This window comes from Myotis myotis, unplaced genomic scaffold (assembly GCF_014108235.1).
Source record: "Myotis myotis isolate mMyoMyo1 unplaced genomic scaffold, mMyoMyo1.p scaffold_m19_p_29, whole genome shotgun sequence".
Classification (NCBI taxonomy): Eukaryota; Metazoa; Chordata; class Mammalia; order Chiroptera; family Vespertilionidae; genus Myotis; species Myotis myotis.
The window spans coordinates 2,151,680-2,168,351 of NW_023416334.1; the positions used below are offsets into that span (position 1 = coordinate 2,151,680).

The 16,672-nt window shown below is 54.6% G+C and overlaps 1 protein-coding gene across 7 annotated transcripts in view; it reads left to right on the top strand.

Moving 5' to 3' along the window:
* The first annotated feature begins 342 nt into the window (after positions 1-342).
* The window catches only part of SLC47A1 (solute carrier family 47 member 1), a 39,821-nt gene continuing 23,491 nt past the window's right edge, over positions 343-16,672 (top strand). For 2 of the 7 annotated variants that reach the window (XM_036296387.1, XM_036296389.1), the window contains exons 1-3: positions 343-574; positions 6,979-7,080; positions 12,796-12,864. In XM_036296387.1, coding sequence (XP_036152280.1) covers positions 440-574; positions 6,979-7,080; positions 12,796-12,864 — 306 coding nt within the window. In that variant the 5' untranslated portion in view covers positions 343-439. Of the gene's footprint in view, positions 575-6,978; positions 8,055-12,795; positions 12,865-16,672 lie in introns of those variants that run through there. The other 5 variants (XM_036296393.1, XM_036296391.1, XM_036296388.1 and 2 more) reach the window with 4 other exon arrangements.

Here is a 16,672-nt window from a genome sequence, read left to right on the forward strand (position 1 = left end):
CAAGTTCCAAACTCAGTCTCGAAGCACGTGCTACGGGCTGCGCTGCAGGCGGTCCCGGAGGCTCCGGAGGCCGGGGGTCGGGGCGGCGGGCGCGGAGCCTGCGCCCCGGCGGCGCCAGCTGGGCGACCACCGCCTGCGGCACCGAGTCTCAGCCCCCCGCCCCCGGCGCCGGCGCCGAGCCCGGGACAGCCCGGCGTCCGAGGCTGGAGAGCTCCGGCCCGCAGCGCCGGGGTGTCCCGGAGCGGGGCCCAGCGTGGCCGCGGGTCTGGGCGTCCGCGCAGAGGTGCAAGGGTCGCCCGCTCCCGGCGGCTGGCGGCTGGCGGCGCGCCCACCTGGCGGGGCGGCCGCGGGGAGGGCGGGCCGGGGCGGGACCGCGAGGAGAGGAGCCGTCGCCCTGCGCCTCCCGCGCCGCCTCCGCACTCCCCGCGCGGCCGGCCACATGGAGACGCCCGAGGAGCCCGGGCCCGGGTCCCGCAGCCCGGAGGCCGCCCCGGAGCGCCGCGGGCCGCGCTGCCCGCCCTGGCCCCACTTCCGAGAGGAACTGAGGGCGCTCCTGGCCCTGGCGGGCCCCGCGGTGAGTCGCGGCGCGAGCGAGCGCACGGAGTGACCTTGTCGCCCCGGGACGGCGGCGGAGGGGGGGCGGGTGCGCCCGGGGTGCGTGCCCAGCACCCGGCGCGCGTGTCCCGACGGCGCCCTGCGCAGCGCGGGCCTCGGGCGCAGCTGGCTGGCGCGGGCTTTGGGGGCCCCTGGGAGCGGGGACCCTCGGGCCCGGAGGGGCTCGGCCTGCCTTCTCCTCCGGTGCGCATTTTGGGAAGCAAGCGAGTTACCCGAACCGCCAGACACCGGGAACTGGAAACGCAGCCCTGGGGCTGAGGATCTGCATGACCCAGAGGCAGCGGAGGGCGAGTTCCCTGTGGTGGGCGAGGAGCTGCAAAACCCTGCCCACCCAGAGCTCCGCCGCGCGGGACGCAGGGCCCGGGGATGGTGCTCAAAGAAGTTTGGGGTTGAGTTTATGTGCTTATTTCTGTCAGTTGCGCGCTTTCTGCGCTCTCTAGTGAAGGCAGTGTGGTTTAAAAACCACAAGACCCGCGAGAAACGTAACCCCGCGCCGTGCCCCCGCCAGGCCGGGAGGTCTCAAGTCCACAGGGTGAGAGTCTCCTGCGCGAGAGCCTGTGCGGCTTCGGGGCGCAAATGAGCCTTGGACCTGGGCAGACCCGCATCTGCAGAGCCCGTGGGCCAGGGTGCCTTCTCGGGGGTCCGCTTGTCGGGTCCTGTGATACCCACTGTGGGGTGCACAGTGGCGCGAACACGGCCGGGGCAGAGCCCGACCGGCGGGAAGGAGTTTGTGGAGCCCCCGCAAAGGGAAAGAGAGAGAACGCAGGCCGTGGAGTCTCCATGCCTCGCCCAGGTCCCCGCATCTCAGGAGGCCTAGGAAGAGGGGTGGTCTCCCCGCTTCTCCCCTGCGCACTGGCCCAGACCGGGAGGGAAATAACCGCTTGGATGGGCCACTCGCAGAGCCGCCGTGGGAAGGTCTCGGGAAGGCATCGTTGCTCCCACAGCACAAAAATAAACAGGGCAGCTTGGGAGACCCAGCCCGGACCGGCCCTCACCCTCTGGCCTCCTGCAGTAACCAGTCCCTTGACCTAGGGGACCTTCCGGTCTCCAGGGATGAGCGCTGACTGACAGCTACGCCCCGGCATGTTTGTATGTCTTCATCATAGGTACGAACTGTGTTAAGTACAAATGTGGCGTATGCCTTATAGACAAATAGGAAGCCAAGATGACAAATAGGAAGCCAAGATAACAAGAGAAAAGCTCTGAAACTTCAGCGCGGAGCGGAATGTGGCCTTTCCCTCCAGTCCTCTGTGTGTGTCTGTGGCTGCTTTCCCAACGAGGTCCTGCTTAGTATCTTAGGAATTGTACACGGAGCCGCTGCTGGTCCCCGTCTGGGTTCCTGCCTGCACAGCCCTCTCGCCAGGGGCAAGGAGAGGGGAGATGGCCCGGTCTCCGATGCTGGCCGCGCTCTGCTCTCCCAGCCCCACGGTGCGTGAGGTAGGACCCTGGTCTGGATCCCTGCTGACCTCCCTCCCGTCGCGTCTCCCTAAGGCCTCCAGCTCAGCACTGAGCCGTGAGTCTCCCAGAGGACTCACCGCCCTCCCCCGGACTGTAAATGGGGCCTGGGAAGACAGGACAGTGCGGGACACAGCGCCTTTCCCACTCACCCGGCAGGAAGCTGTGGGGAAGTATGCGCTTGTGAGGGAGGGACCGTGGCCAAGCCTTGGGTGTTTCCCCGACTTTCTTTGTTGTTAACAACTCCTTGCCCGGCTGAATTGTCAAAAATCTGGAAAATAATCCCGAGGAGGGCCTGCCTGTCCGCTGTGTGGGCTGTGCCAGCGAGACGAGGGGACTAGCCTGGGCCCAGACCAGGGCGCTGGTTTCCGTCCGTCCGTGTGGAGAAGGGGGTACACGGGCGCCGAGAACCGGTGGGGCTGCGGGCAGAGGACACGGAACAGGCGGCCAGGGCCCCACCTTTCTCTCGGTGGCAGTTTGGCTACATCCGAGCCCTGCCGGTTCAGGCGGTTGAGAGCCCTGGGGCACAAGCCAGGGTGCAGGCGGTCAGCTCCCTGGGCACACAGCGTGCCCTGGGGTGGGCAGTTCTGAAGGGTCTGGTCCTTGATTAGGCGAGGGTGTGCTCCCGGGAGGGACAGCCCACGGGGTCCTCCATCCTAAAAGCTTTTTAAAAAATATATATTGTGTTGATTTCAGAGAGCAAGGCAGAGGGAGAGAAAAAGATAGAAACATTAATGATGAGAGAGAATCATTGATTGGCTGCCTCCTGCACACACTCTTCTCCCCACAGGGATCAAGCCTGCAACCTGGGCATGTCCCTGCCCGGGAATTGAACCATGACCTCCGGTTCATAGGTCGACACTGAGCCACACTGTCTGGAATGATTTTTTTAAAAATATATTTTATTGATTTTTTTACAGAGAGGAAGGGAGAGGGATAGAGAGTTAGAAACATTGATGAGAGAGAAACATCGATCAGCTGCCTCCTGCACACTCCCCACTGGAGATGTGCCCGCAACCAAGGCACATGCCCTTGACCGGAATCGAACCTGGGACCCTTGAGTCCGCAGGCCGACGCTCTATCCACTGAGCCAAACCGGTTAGGGCTGATTTTTTTTTTTTTTAAAGAAAAGGGAAAGGAGAGGGAGAGAGAGAAACATTGATGTGAGAGCAAAAGTGAAACTTTGATTGGCTGCTTCCTTCACACCTCCTACCAGGGATCCAGCCTGCAACTTGTGCAAACCAGCAACCTCCAGGGGCATGGGGCGACCCCCCAACCAACTGCCACACCAGCCAGAGCAAGAGGATATGTTTTTATTGACTTGAGAGAGAGAGGAAAGAAGGGAGGGAGACAGAGAAAGAGAGAGAGAAACATCAATCGGTTGCCTCCTCCCATAGGACCCTGACCAGGAATCAAACCTGCAACCTAGGTATGTGCCCTGACTGGGAATCGAACCCGAAAACGTTCGGTTTACAGGGCAGCGCTCCAACTGACTGAGCCACCCAGCCAGGGCAGCTTGAGGGTTTTACAGGCAGGAGCTTGGGGAAGGTCGTGTGGGATTAGCTCAACAGAATATCCCCCAGCTTTATGCTGAGGCACCAAAATGGGATTTGTTCCCCTGGCTTCATCTGTCCTTGGGTGGGGTTGGCACAGATGGCACTGACTGGGTTTCTGCTGTCTGTGTCCCTGAGGGGGCTGATTTAAGCTGTTTACCTCTGGTTGGGGAGAAGTGTAAACCATTATTCTTAAGTGTCCTTGCTTAAGAAGGGAGGGTTTGCAGTTCACTAGATGGCTGTAAACTGCTTGTGTGTGTAAACTGCTTGGCCGTTTAACTATCTGCCTCAGTTTCTCTGTTCCGCTCGTCCTGGCTTACTGGCCTGTCTCAGAAAGACACAGCAATGTGTGTGAGTGCCTCCCCTCCTGGCGCTCCCTCCTCCTGGCAGCTTGGATGTCAGGTCACTAGGGCAGCTGAGGTTTCCAGCCCCACTGTAATCTTACAGAACCGCCGTCGTTTGCTAGGTTCCTATAGGCCATGCCGAATGAAAAATAATATCGGCTCGGTGTTTCATTGCCAGAAAGGATTAATTGGGGGAAAAATAAAAAGATCGGGATAGACCCAGGACTAGGCCAGGAGCCTGGATGAACCAATCAAAGGTGGAGCCCCAACCAGCCGGGAGGCTCTGCGCCCCAGGCTTCTGCTTCCTGTTCCTGGAGTACATGAGCCGAGGGCGAGGTCCCCGCCAGAGGAATCAGGGGTCGCCCGAGGGAGACGCAGGGCTTTGGGCCCCAGGTCTGTCCCCAGGTCCCTCACTGCATCACTCCTGGTCTCAGCCCCACTCCCTCCTGGGTCAGTCCTGGGATTTATCCTGGGAGTTGTTTCACCCATTCAGCCTGCATCGGTGAGAAGCCCTCGCCACCTGCCCCATCTGCCAGCTACAGGCAGTCCCGGCAGGGGCTCCAGCCCGAGGCACAGAGGGCCAGCCTTGGAGTCTTCTTTCTGCCAAGTGCAGGTGGCTTTATGTCCTACCTCCACAAAGCCGGGGTGCTGCAGTACCTACCCTCACAGCACGCCCTGGTCTGAAGGGGCCTTGACATCTGGGGATGCGGAGGATGGGTTAAATTTTCCTCCCTCCCCAAACCCTCTGCACACACCCCCTTGGGCTCTATCTATGCAAACTTGAAACACCTGTGCCTTTTGACAACAGCTGTACCTCTAGGAATTTCTCTTACAGGGCATCTTCCCCCAGGTGTACAAAGAAATATGCGAACGTGGGAAGTTCATTACTGGGGACAACCTGTGGATTTAATTAAAAAGTGATGGTGCATTCATACAATGGGAAAAAAGGTTGCAGCCATTGTGTGCAGACATTGCAAGCTGTGTGCACGCTGCTCCGTGTGCTTAGGTGGGGAAGTATATGGAGAGGGAAGAGGAAGTTAAACGGAAGGGCAGTTACCGCCAGAGAGCTTTATTGTCAGCATGTTTTCTTCTGCAGGGCTCTCCTCCCATGAGCCTTGGCTTCTCCCTCAGGCCATGGCCCCTCCCACAAGCCCTAGCTCCTCCCACAGGCCCTGGCTCCTCCCACAGGCCCATGTTCATGAGTCTCAATCATAATATTTATCAACCAAAATGCCATTAGGCGGCACATGACTGTATTCCCACCCATGGACTGGGCATTCGCCCTAAGAAAATGCCGGTTCTCCACCCAATTGTGAATGTGTTCTGTGCAACACGATTTGTATTATCAAAACCTGCGAAGCCACCCAAAGGCCTGGCGGTGGAGGAGACCCAGCAGGCTTCATGTGCAGCCATGGGAGTGTGCGCGGGGCTGCAGGGGGCCCGGGCATGGGGGCAGCGCGTGCTCCGGGGAAAGGCAAGCAGATCTGTGCTGCTGATTGCAGTGGTGTGTGCGCATAAAGGCGCAAAGGACAAGGACTGAAAAGATGGGAAAGATGCTGAGGTTACAAAAGAAGAAAAAAGAGGGGGATCCTAAGACCTTTAAGTTATACTTGAAAGAGACACCAAGCTGCAGCCAACGAAGCCACGGGGAGTGTTTGCGAGTGGCTGGCCCGGGCCCACAGGGTCCGCTGGCTCCAGCTCAGGTTCTGCAGCGCTGGGTTCATACCAACCTTCTCCATGTACACCCCTGCCTCTCGCTTTTCAGGCCTGTCTTCTGTCTGCTTTTGGCTTACTTTGCAACACATTCCAGAAGCAGCCCTCTGCTAAGCAGCAGGAGGCCATTGGAGATTAGAGTCACCCTTGTTTTCTGCAGTGAGAGAGGCACTGGGTCACGGTTTGGAAGTCAGTGCAGAAAAGATGTGCTTCTCCACCCCCCCTCAAAGCAGGCCTTCCAGGAAGTGAGGGTCTGGGCCCATCCGCAGAGTGGAAAACTCCCCCCAGGTGCGGGTTTGGGGAAGGGAAGAGGGCTGCCATCTGAAACATCAGGGGCGGGACGGTGAGGTCCCAACATCGCAAATTGGACCCGCGGCGGTGCTGGCCGGTGGGCTGGCGGAGGGGAGAGCTAGAAGCTTCCCTAGGAGCCAAGAAGACAGTGTCGTCTGCGCCCCAGGCCCAAGAGACCTTTTCCCTTGAGGAGCTGAGAGGGGGCAGCAGCAGTGAGTCCGCAGGCACCTGTTCTCTTCCCTCGGGAGTGGGAGTCAGGTGAACCCACCTCTTGGGCCACATGAGCTTCCAGAGAGAGAGGCTTTCCCAAGGTGTCCTGGGTTTTCTGGGCCTGAGGGCAGGTGGGAGGTGGTTTTAAATTAATGGAAGGAAATAAGAGTACAAACCTGCAGCTAAAGCATTAGAGCGACTCCTGCTGGCTGCTGGAGCCGTGAGGAAGAATAGCTCAATGGCCCCGAAGCTGGGCTTGCCCTCCTGGCGAAAGCTTCATGGAATTCAGGAATTACCGTGCTCTGCAGGCCGGTAACATGTCACTCAAATCCCAGATCCCGCTGGTCTGGTCGGATGGTCTTATTTCAGCCTCAGCTGCTCTGCCTGTGGAGTTTCTTGCTGGCTATTGGAGGCTGTGTTCTCTCTAGTTCTCATTATGAATCTAGGATAGCAAGAGGCTTATCTCATAAGGCAGCCTCTGAAAATCTCAGAAAAAATATACATGTGATCTGTGGCATGAGAATCTAAAGTGAGAATAGATTTGAAAAGGTAGGAAGCTTTTAAAAATGTGATTCTGAGAGCAGTTACCAACGGGCTTTTCAATGTTTTCAAGAAACCCACCAGGACCTGCACATTCCCTGTGGGAGCTGGCAGTGCTCCCTGAACCCTGGCGCCTCACTTCTAATGAGTTGATTCAGAGGGCGGGCGGGGCGGGGGAGTACCCCAGGAATCACACTCCTCTCCCTCTGTGATGGTTGGCATTCGTATGTAACTTTTTGTTCTCTGTCTCTTTCCAGTTCCTGGCCCAGTTGATGGTGTTTCTGATCAGTTTCATAAGCTCCGTGTTCTGCGGCCACCTGGGAAAGCTGGAATTGGATGCCGTCACACTTGCAATCGCAGTACGTGTGGGACTGTTCTGACATGTCCGTATTATTTATGAAAGCCATCTGTACGCGCTGCCTGTTGCTATGTTCAGGAATGACACAGGTTAGCAGCTTGAACCAATGCGGATGTGTTAGCGTCAGTGCTGGAGGTCAGAAGTCTGAAATGGGCTCCACTGAGCTCACTAAGGTCAGATGTTGGCAGGGCTGTAGCCTGAGTTCTCCTTTGCCTGTAACTTCGCATAGTCCCACATTCTGCGGGTGGAGACAGGGACCTCTTTGAGGGGCCTTCATTCTGTCTACCGCATCAGCTTATTTGTAATCCATGGAGATCTGGCTCCCATTCTTGGTCCCACATCTGGGAGAAGGGAATCGGAAAAGAAGGGTTGAACTCTGACTTAGAAGAAAGTGTGGAGAGGGCCTGGCCGGAGGGGCCGTGGGGCGTGGAGTCCGAGAGCATGAGCGCACGTGTGCGAGCGCTTTCTCCGGAGCCATGGGACGGAGCCGAGCACTTCCCCGAGCCGTGACCAGCCGGTTGTCGTCCAACATGCAGCGTGAGTACTGAAAAGCAGCTGAGGTCATGAGGGTGAAGTGTTTGAAGGCCTCGCACCCTCTACCCCAGGCACCACGGCTAACCTGGAGGACAAGGACCAGATGACACCCGAAGAGAAGTTCACAGGCCCCCTGTTGCCAGCGGTTAAGTGTGGCATTTTGGCAAACAAAAGGCAAGACCCTCCATCAACAAAAAGATTATGATTTGATTTATTGCAATAGCCGCTTTCTTACATGTTTGGAACCAAACCTGCCATATCTCTGAGGCATGCCTGTGTAAAGGAAATAAAGGAGCGTGATGCCAGAGGAATGGCGGCGTGAGAAACCCTTTGGTGGCTTCCCTTAGAGTTTTAACAATTTGAACAACTCTAACGCAGCCTGGGATTCCCTGCTCAAGGCACAGGCACAGCTGAGAGATCTTCACATTGCAGCATCTAAAGGTGGGCAAGGGGGAACAACGGGGGGAGGCGGGAGGGAGGAGGGCTCGGACGAGCATGGATGCAGGGGAGGGGAGGAACCCGGTTCAGCCGGGAGGAGCAGAGAGGCGTGGTCTGCACGCCTGCGGCAGTGAGCAGCCCGAGCTGCAGCCGGTCCGGGCCGGGGCAGGACGCAGCATGGGCTGCTGCTGCAGTTGTCTGGCAGCTGGAATTCAAGACAGAGAAGCAAAGCCATGGAGTCCTGCCACCCGAGGACTCTCAGGACTCCTCTCCCTTCACCCTGGTGTTGGTTGTGAAGCACGTTATTCACAAACCTGACTGGCCCCCGGTTGGGGCTCAAGGGGGCCTTTGCAGAGGTCCAAGGTTGCCATTACTGGGAGGGCAAAACAAAGAAGGCGGCTGGGTTCCCTCAGCCAACCCCATTCCCAGGCATCGCGGCTGTACTGATGGCAGCCAGAACCGCTGCTGGGGGTCAGCATTCTGGTTTTACAGAGCTAAAAGAAACTTGTGATTCATTGCCACCTACTAGAAACTAATAAAAAGACCTCTTCGTAATCAGCTAGAAAAGGGGCACGCATACATAGCTGCCTAGACAGAGAAGGAATCCATCTAACACCATGAGTAACCAAGGTAGTGAGGCAGCTCAGAAACAAAATGAAAAATCTCCAGAAAACAAACGTAAACACATGAAAATATGTGGCATAAATGACAGAGAATTCAAGATTGCTGTTCTGAAAATACTCAGTGAGATGCGAGAAAATACAGACAGGCAATTTAATGCATTCAGAAAACAAATTAAGAAACAAAACCTTTACCAAAGAGATTGAAACTTTATTAAATAACTAAACAAAAATTCTGTAGGTGAAGAGCTCGATAAAAGAGTTTAAGAATGAACAAGTGAGCATAGGAAATAGAGCAGACCAGATGGAGGAAAGAATTACTTTATCTAAGCGAGAAATATCGAAACGATGCAGAGGGAAGAAGGGAGAAACCTGAGCTTAAAAAAAATATGAAAGAACCCCGTGAGAACCATCCAACTCCAACAGAAAGAGCCGTCTGGGAATAATAGGGCACATCAGGAGGAGAAGAGAGGGAGAAGGGAATGGAGAGCCTATTCAAACAAATAGTGGATGAGAACTTCACAAACCTATGGAGAGAAGTAGACCCAAGAAGCAAGCAGAACACCTAGTTAACCTCAATCCCAAGAGGCCTTCTTCAAGGCACACTGAATTAAAACTGTCAAAAATTAATGACTTCGCAGGACAGCCAGGGAAAAGAGGAAAGTAACCAATAAAGGCAATCCCATTAGGTAATCATCAGACTTCTCAGCAGAAACTCTACAAGCCAGAAGAGAGGGGAACCAAATATTCAAACATCTGAAAGAGAGAAATTACCAGCCAAGAATAATAGCCAGCAAAGTTATCCTTTAAATATGAAGGAGAAATAAAGATTTTTCCAGACATACAGAAGCTTAGGGCTTTTATCACCAGAAGACCTCCATTGTAGGAAATACTCAAAGGGGTCATCCTACCTGAAACAAAGAACATAAGGTCACAACACTACGGGTAAGATCACCAAAAAACTTAAAGCATTAACAAGGATAATTTGTGACAACAAAAACATAAAAGGGGAGAGGGAAGGTCTGAATTTGCAAAGGAGGATGAAGATCAGATGCATTCAAAAGAAAAAGGACTACAGTATATATGAAACTTTATATTTTATAAATCTAACTAGAGGCCCAGTGCACAAAATTCATGCACTTGGGGCGGGCGGGGGTGCGGGGGGAGTGGTCCCTTAGCTCAGCCTGCACCCTCTTGCAGTCTGGGAGCCCTCGGACTCCCCTGGGGGAGCGGGCCTAAGCTGGCAGTCAGACATCCTTAGCACTGCCATGGAGGCGGAAGAGGCTCCCGCCACTGCCGCCGCACTCACCAGCTGTGAGCCCGGCTCCTGGCTGAGCAGCGCTCCCCCTGTGGGAGTGCACTGACCACCAGGGGACAGTCCTGCATTGAGTGTCTGCCCCCTGGTGGTCAGTGTGTATCACAGCGACCAGTTGTTCTGCTGTTTGGTCAATTTGCATTTCAGCCTTTTATTATATAGGATGGTAATCACACACACAAAAAAAACCAAAATGGAGAAATATAGCTTTAAAAAAAGGAGAAAACAGAGGAGAGAAGTATGGAATATCACCAAATAAAAACAAAAGACAGAAACACAAAGGAAAATAACCAATGGAGGCACAGAGCTACCAGAAAACAGAAGATGAAATGGCTGTAGGAATCCTTATACATCAATCAATAATCACCCTAAATGCCAATGGGCTGATTCACCATTAAAGGGGCACAGAGTAGCAGAGTGGACCAAAAACACAAAACCCATCGCGCGGCCAGCTTGGCTCAGGGGTTGAGCATCGAACTATGAACCAGGAGGTCATGGTTCGATTCCCAGTTAGGCACATGCTCAGGTTGCGGGCTCAATCCCCAGTGTGGGGCGTGCAGGAGGCAGCTGATAAGTGGTTCTCTCTCATCATTAATGTTTCTATCTCTCTCTCCCTCTCTGAAATCCATAAAAACATATTAAAACACACAAAAACAAAAATAAAACCCATCCATATGCTGCCTTCGGGAGACACAGCTAAACTACAGACAAAGGTGTATTCAAAGTGAAAGGGTGGAAAATGATTCTCCAAGCAAGTCACATCCACATCCATACTTACATCTGACAAAATAAATGTCAAGATAACAAAGGTATCAAGATACAAAGATGAAAATTTTATAATGATAAAGGGGACATATGTCAAGAAGACAAAACACTTACCAATATATATGCACCCAACCAGGGAGCACTAACTCCTAATAGAAGACATACAAATGCCAACAGATGTGGAAATATGTTTAACCTCACTAGCTATTAGGGAAATGCAAATCAAAACTACAATGAGATACCACCTCACACCTATTAGAATGGCTATTATCATTAAGACAAGTATTAACACATTTTGGGAAGGATGTGAAGAAAAATGAACCCTCGTTCACTGCTGGTGGGAATGTGGGCTGGTACAGCCACATGGAAAACAGTCTGGTGCTTCCTCAAAAAATTAAGAATAGCGTTAACATATGACCTAGCAATCCTCTCCTGGGCATCTACCTGAAGAACTCGAGAACATTTATTCACAAAGCTCTATGCATCCCTATGTTCACTGCAGCATTAGTCACAGTGGCCAAGACATGGAGACCACCAGAGTGTCCTTCCATAGAGGACTGGGTAAGAAGGTGTGGTACATACATGCTATGGAGTGCTACTCAGCCATAAGAAAAGATGAAATACTGCCATTTGCAACAACATGGATGGACCTTGAGAATATCCTGCTAAGCAAATAAGTCAGTTAGAAAAGCTAAGAATCATATGTTTTCACTCATTTGGGATATAAAACTAAAACGCATAGACACAGACGACAGTCTGGTGGTTACCAGAGGGAAGGGGGTGGTGAGGTGGTGAGGTGGTGGGGGGTAAAGGGGCCACATATATGGTGACGGAAGATGATTTGACTTTGGGTGAGGGGCACACAATGCAATACACAGATCATGTATCATGGGAATGTACACTTGAAACATGTATGATCCTGTTAACCCATGTCACCTCAATAAGTTTAATTTAAAAAAGAAGAAACCGAGACCTCTACTCCCATCCCAGTGATTTGTCTGTCTTACTGAGAGTCCTAATATAGAAATTAAACTGGAAAATGAAATCCTGTATCCTATTATCTAACCCTAAAGTCAGAAAGAACCCCACATCCTCTCTGTATCTTAGATCAAATCCCCCCCAAACCAGAGAGAGATGTCCTTGAGGGGTGAATTGGCTCTGCATGGCCGAAGGGCCCGCCCACTTGCTCTCAGCATGCGCTCCCCGGCCTCCCCGATGCCCCTGGCTCCTGCGGACAAGGCACACATTCGCCTTCCCTGCCGGCTCCCTCCAGGCTTTGAGCTGCATCGGTGAACCTTGCGAGACTACCACTCTGCACTAGCCCCAGCATGAGCAGAGGATTTTGCTTTCAGGGAGCAAGTGGACAGCCCCAGGCTTCATTTTCCTTTTTGGTTTTTGCTGTTTGGAAATTTGGGGGAGATAGAAATGTACTCAGCTGGCCTCCAGCAGATTCTCTTTGGTCAAAGACGTGCAAGAAAGCTGGTGCTCTCAGGCTGGGCTGGTGTGGCTCCTGCCCCGGCACCTCCCCGCAGACTCCGGTGGAGGTAGCAGGTTCCAGACAAGGCCAGCAGCAGAGGTCCTGCCGTGCCCCTCCCTGACTTGGGGCTGCAGCCATGGGCTCCCCAGAGCTCCGGAAACCCCAGGGCTTGCTGACCTGGTCAAACCAGCACATGTGGGAGCCCCCTGTCATTGGCCTTGACTTCAGAGACCGGCTTCTACACTCCCAGAGTCCTCCGGGACATTGGAACAAGCCAGGCTTGGTTTTGAGCAAGTGGACTTACCCGCCTGGCGTCCTGCCCCGTTGCCTGCCCCTTAGGAAGGATGCGCGTTCCTCTGAAATTAGGGAGCAAAATGCTGAAGATTAAAAAAGAAAAAGGCTGAGTAGAGCCTCTGGCCTACACGTCTCTTCTCTAACCGTGTGCACGTCCTCTGTGCCCGCGCCGCGGTCTCTGCAGGCGGAGGCCCTGCGGGCTGTCCCAGGCGCCGGCATCCCCTCCTGTCTTCCCTGAACGCTGAGCGGCCTCTCCTTTGCATCTCTTTCCAGGTGATCAATGTCACTGGCATCTCCGTGGGATTTGGCTTATCTTCTGCTTGTGACACCCTCATGTCTCAGGTAAATGGGGCCCAGGCCACTCTCAGCGACCCTGGGCGTCTCCCTGGGCGTCTCCCTGGGCGGATCTGGAAGAGCCGAGTGCACAGAGGGACACAATCTGACACCCTGCGGCCTGCGGGCCTCCGGTTCCAGCTCCCCTTCCTGCTCCCTCTCAGGGTGGCCGGCGCCCCCTCCGCTGTGCAGGCCGTGTTCATCTGCGCGGCTCCCTCACACGACATTTTGACCAAAGGGGATATTTATACAAGTCCCTTCTGCCGCTTTCCGCATCATTAAGTGTGGTTAGCCCGTGGCTCTCCAACTTTAGTGTCCATCAGAATTTCCGGGGCTTGTGCCTTGGGTGGAGGGTGTTCCTAAAAGCCCCTGGGCCAAGGGCCCGAGGAAGAGGCTGACCCTCCGCCTTTCATCGAGCTTGTCACAGGGGAGGCGTGGCTGGCAGGTCCTCTGTGCCCGGTGGCAGGGCAGGATGGAGTGGGCACTGCAGCGGCCCGCCCAGGTAGGGGAAAGACCTTGCATGCTTGCCAGGGCAGGGCCAGGGCATGTTCTGGGAACCACACACACCAGCCAGCACAGGGAGGGCCCATCGGACGTCCCTGTTTCGTCCCAGAGCGAGCTGCGGCCTGGCAGCGCCAGGCAGTCACACCATGGCAGCGTCTCTCCACAGTCCCCCCTGTGCCTCTCGCAGGAGGCACCCTGGGTGTCAGCAAGGGGCTTCGTTAGCAGGGAGGTAGCTTGCTTAGTCGCCAGTGGCACACATTAGGGACACAGTCCACAGCAACAACATCGAGGTGCAAGCAAAGGAAAAACACTAAAAGCAGGAATCCAGGTATTAGTAACGATGTTTTCCATCATGGCCTCAGGATCCGAGCTGGGTGCTAGGTCACCAGGACATGGTGTCGGGGCACTGACGCGTTTACATGAGCCTTCATATGTGTTAGCAAAGAAGAAATACGAGCAGATTCATCTGGTATAAGAAACACCACATTCAGACCTGGCCTGTTTGGCTCAATGGATAGAGCGTCAGCCTACAGCTTGAAGGGTCCCAGGTTCGATTCCAATCAAGGGCACATGCCCAGGTTGTGGACTCCATCCCCAGTGTGGGGTGTGCAGGAGGCACTAATCAATGATTCTCTGTCATCATTGATGTTTCTATCTCTTTCTCCCTCTCCCTTCCTCTCTGAAATTAATAAAAACAACAGTAACAAACAGCAGCACACCCATTCAGTGGGGTGCCCCTCTGCCCCATAACTGTTGGATGCCACAAGAGCACAGAAGTCCAAGGTCAGCAGGGACTTGAGCTGGGAGGTCTTCCTCTATGAGTGTGACACTTGCAGCCTGGTCTTTGGATGTTGACGTAGCCACAGCCTCGGGAACCTGGCCAGGCTGTGCAAGCTCTACGTGTTGGCCAGGGGGGTGGTGCTTCCTGACACGAGGAGGTAAATAGTGGGAGGACTAGCCAGCCCGGGACCCCACCCTTCTCCCCTCTTTCATTGGTGTGTGTGCCAGCCCTCATGTGGCTTGTCTCCATGGGTCCCTACTGCCTTAGAGTGACAGGGTCCCACAGGAGACCGAGAAGTTCCTCTCCATCCAGGGACGTGAAGTCACTGACCCTTCGCACAGAATCCCATTGCAGATTCCAGGAAACGGTCCCTGTTCCAGGGACAGCAGGTCTGGTGTCCTTATGACTACGCCCTCTGGCCCAGGGCCAGCATCTGTGCCTTCGTTTCCACGCCTTCACTGTATAGGGCCTCTGGCTGAGTCCCTAATGTGGCTGTGGGGCAACAGCACCCGCACTTGGTTATTTAAATGTAGTAAGGCCTGGGGCCCTGGCCAGGTAGCTCAGTTGGTTAGAGCATCGTCCCAATATGCCAAGGTTGTGGGTTCGATTCCCAGTCAGGCACATATAAGAAGCAACCAATGAATGCATAAACAAGTGGAACAACAAACCTCTCTCTTTCTCTTCCCGTTCCTCTCTCTCTAAAAAAGCAACAACAACCAAAACACCAACAACAAAAGCCCATAAATGCTGAATGCCTGCGAAAGCACCTTTGTTCACCCGGCCAACGTAGGTTTTCCAGCTAATAATTTTGTCTGTTGCTCAAGGACATCATCTTTCTGACTTACCCGCCCCACTGCCTGCGGTCACAGGGGAGGTGGAACCTCCATTCTGTACCGAGTTCTTCCGCCCGTGCCTGCACATCATGTCCTCTGAAATGTGACCCCCACCGTCACTCTCTACGACGGGGGTCCCCGTACATAGGTGGGACTTGGACTTTTCTAGTCCCTTTGTGGGGGCAGCCTCATTAACTGCCATCCTGTTCAGACACTAGGCTGTCCACTTCTTCAAGTTCCCATTTGCTGTGTCTGCTGACGGTCAGTTGCTAAGGCGTCTGCCTCCTGCTTACCTGGTAGACGCCTGTGGGCAGGGGCAGGAAAAGGTCAGCTCTGTCCCCGGCTTTTGCCAGTGAGCCCAGATGTGTCCCCACGCCTCCTGTCCTATATAGGCTTGCTCATTGCTGCCCACCCCTCTGCCTCCCATTGTCACAGCCCACCTGGCTGTGCCAGCGTCAGTGATCAGACAAACCACTTTTAGCTCAGCCCACTGGCTACTGCGCTTTGTTCCTGCTTCCATCCGAACAGGATCAGTGGGCGGCGGAATGGCAACAGCATCCAGTAGACAGATTGTCCTGCTAGAGCACGGGTGGGCAAACTTTTTGACTCGAGGGCCACAATGGGTTCTTAAACTGGACCGGAGGGCCGGAACAAAAGCATGGATGGAGTGTTTGTGTGAACTAATATAAATTCAAAGTAAACATCATTACATAAAAGGGTACGGTCTTTTTTTTTTTTTTAGTTTTATTCATTTCAAACGGGCTGGATCCGGCCCGCGGCCCGTAGTTTGCCCACGGCTGCGCTAGAGCCATCGGTTCAGCAAGAATGCCCCTCCTTTCTTGCAGGTCACAGGGGCTGACACAGGGGCTGAGCCACACCGGCCAGGGCCACCAGCATTTTGCTTTCTCAAAGGCAGCCTGCTGTTCTGACCCCCCCCCCCGCCCCCCCGCCCCGGCCCATCTATGTCCTTTCCTAACCAGGCAGTAATGGGCGAAGGCATTACACTCAATGGGGTATAAGAGTTCACTGATACCCCAGAATTCCTGTGAAAGACTATCTCTCTTTCACATGTTTTGGTATTTATTGGACAGGACTGTACTTTGTGACAGCCTTGGGGACAAAGCAGGTCTTAGCCAACCACGTGATGCGATCCCTCCGCACGTTCCTGTGGAGCCTGCTGCGTGGGGCCGCAGAGCCTGCAGGGCCTTCCCGGCAGAGGCGGACCTCCGCAGGTTAACGTTTGTCATCAGCGTAGTAGCCCATCTCACAGAGGCGGGGAAGGAAAACAGGGACAGGCCCCGAGCCACCGTCCATGGCCTGCGGTGGGGCTGTGTGAAGGGGAGCGCTTGGAAGGTACACCCCACATGGGAGACGCATTACATAACAGTTGTTGGTCACTGCGAGGGCATCAGTAGGGGAGGCTGCACCCCCTCCAGAAAGTGTACACGCGCCAAGAGCGCGTTGGTGACCAAACTGACGGCAGCTGGATGAAGTCCAGGCTCAGCATTCAGGGGCGCGAAGGATGCAAACAGTGGGGAATGGGGCTTGGCAGGAGCCGAGGGGAACCAAGAGGCCACCTGGCCTCCCAAGACCCCAGTTGTTCACCCACCTGGATTCGGGAGCAGCCTGCTGCCATTGTTACAAAGACCTCAGGGCGATGGAAGCCCGGCAGCGAGGGCTTCTTTTTGCAGAAACAGGA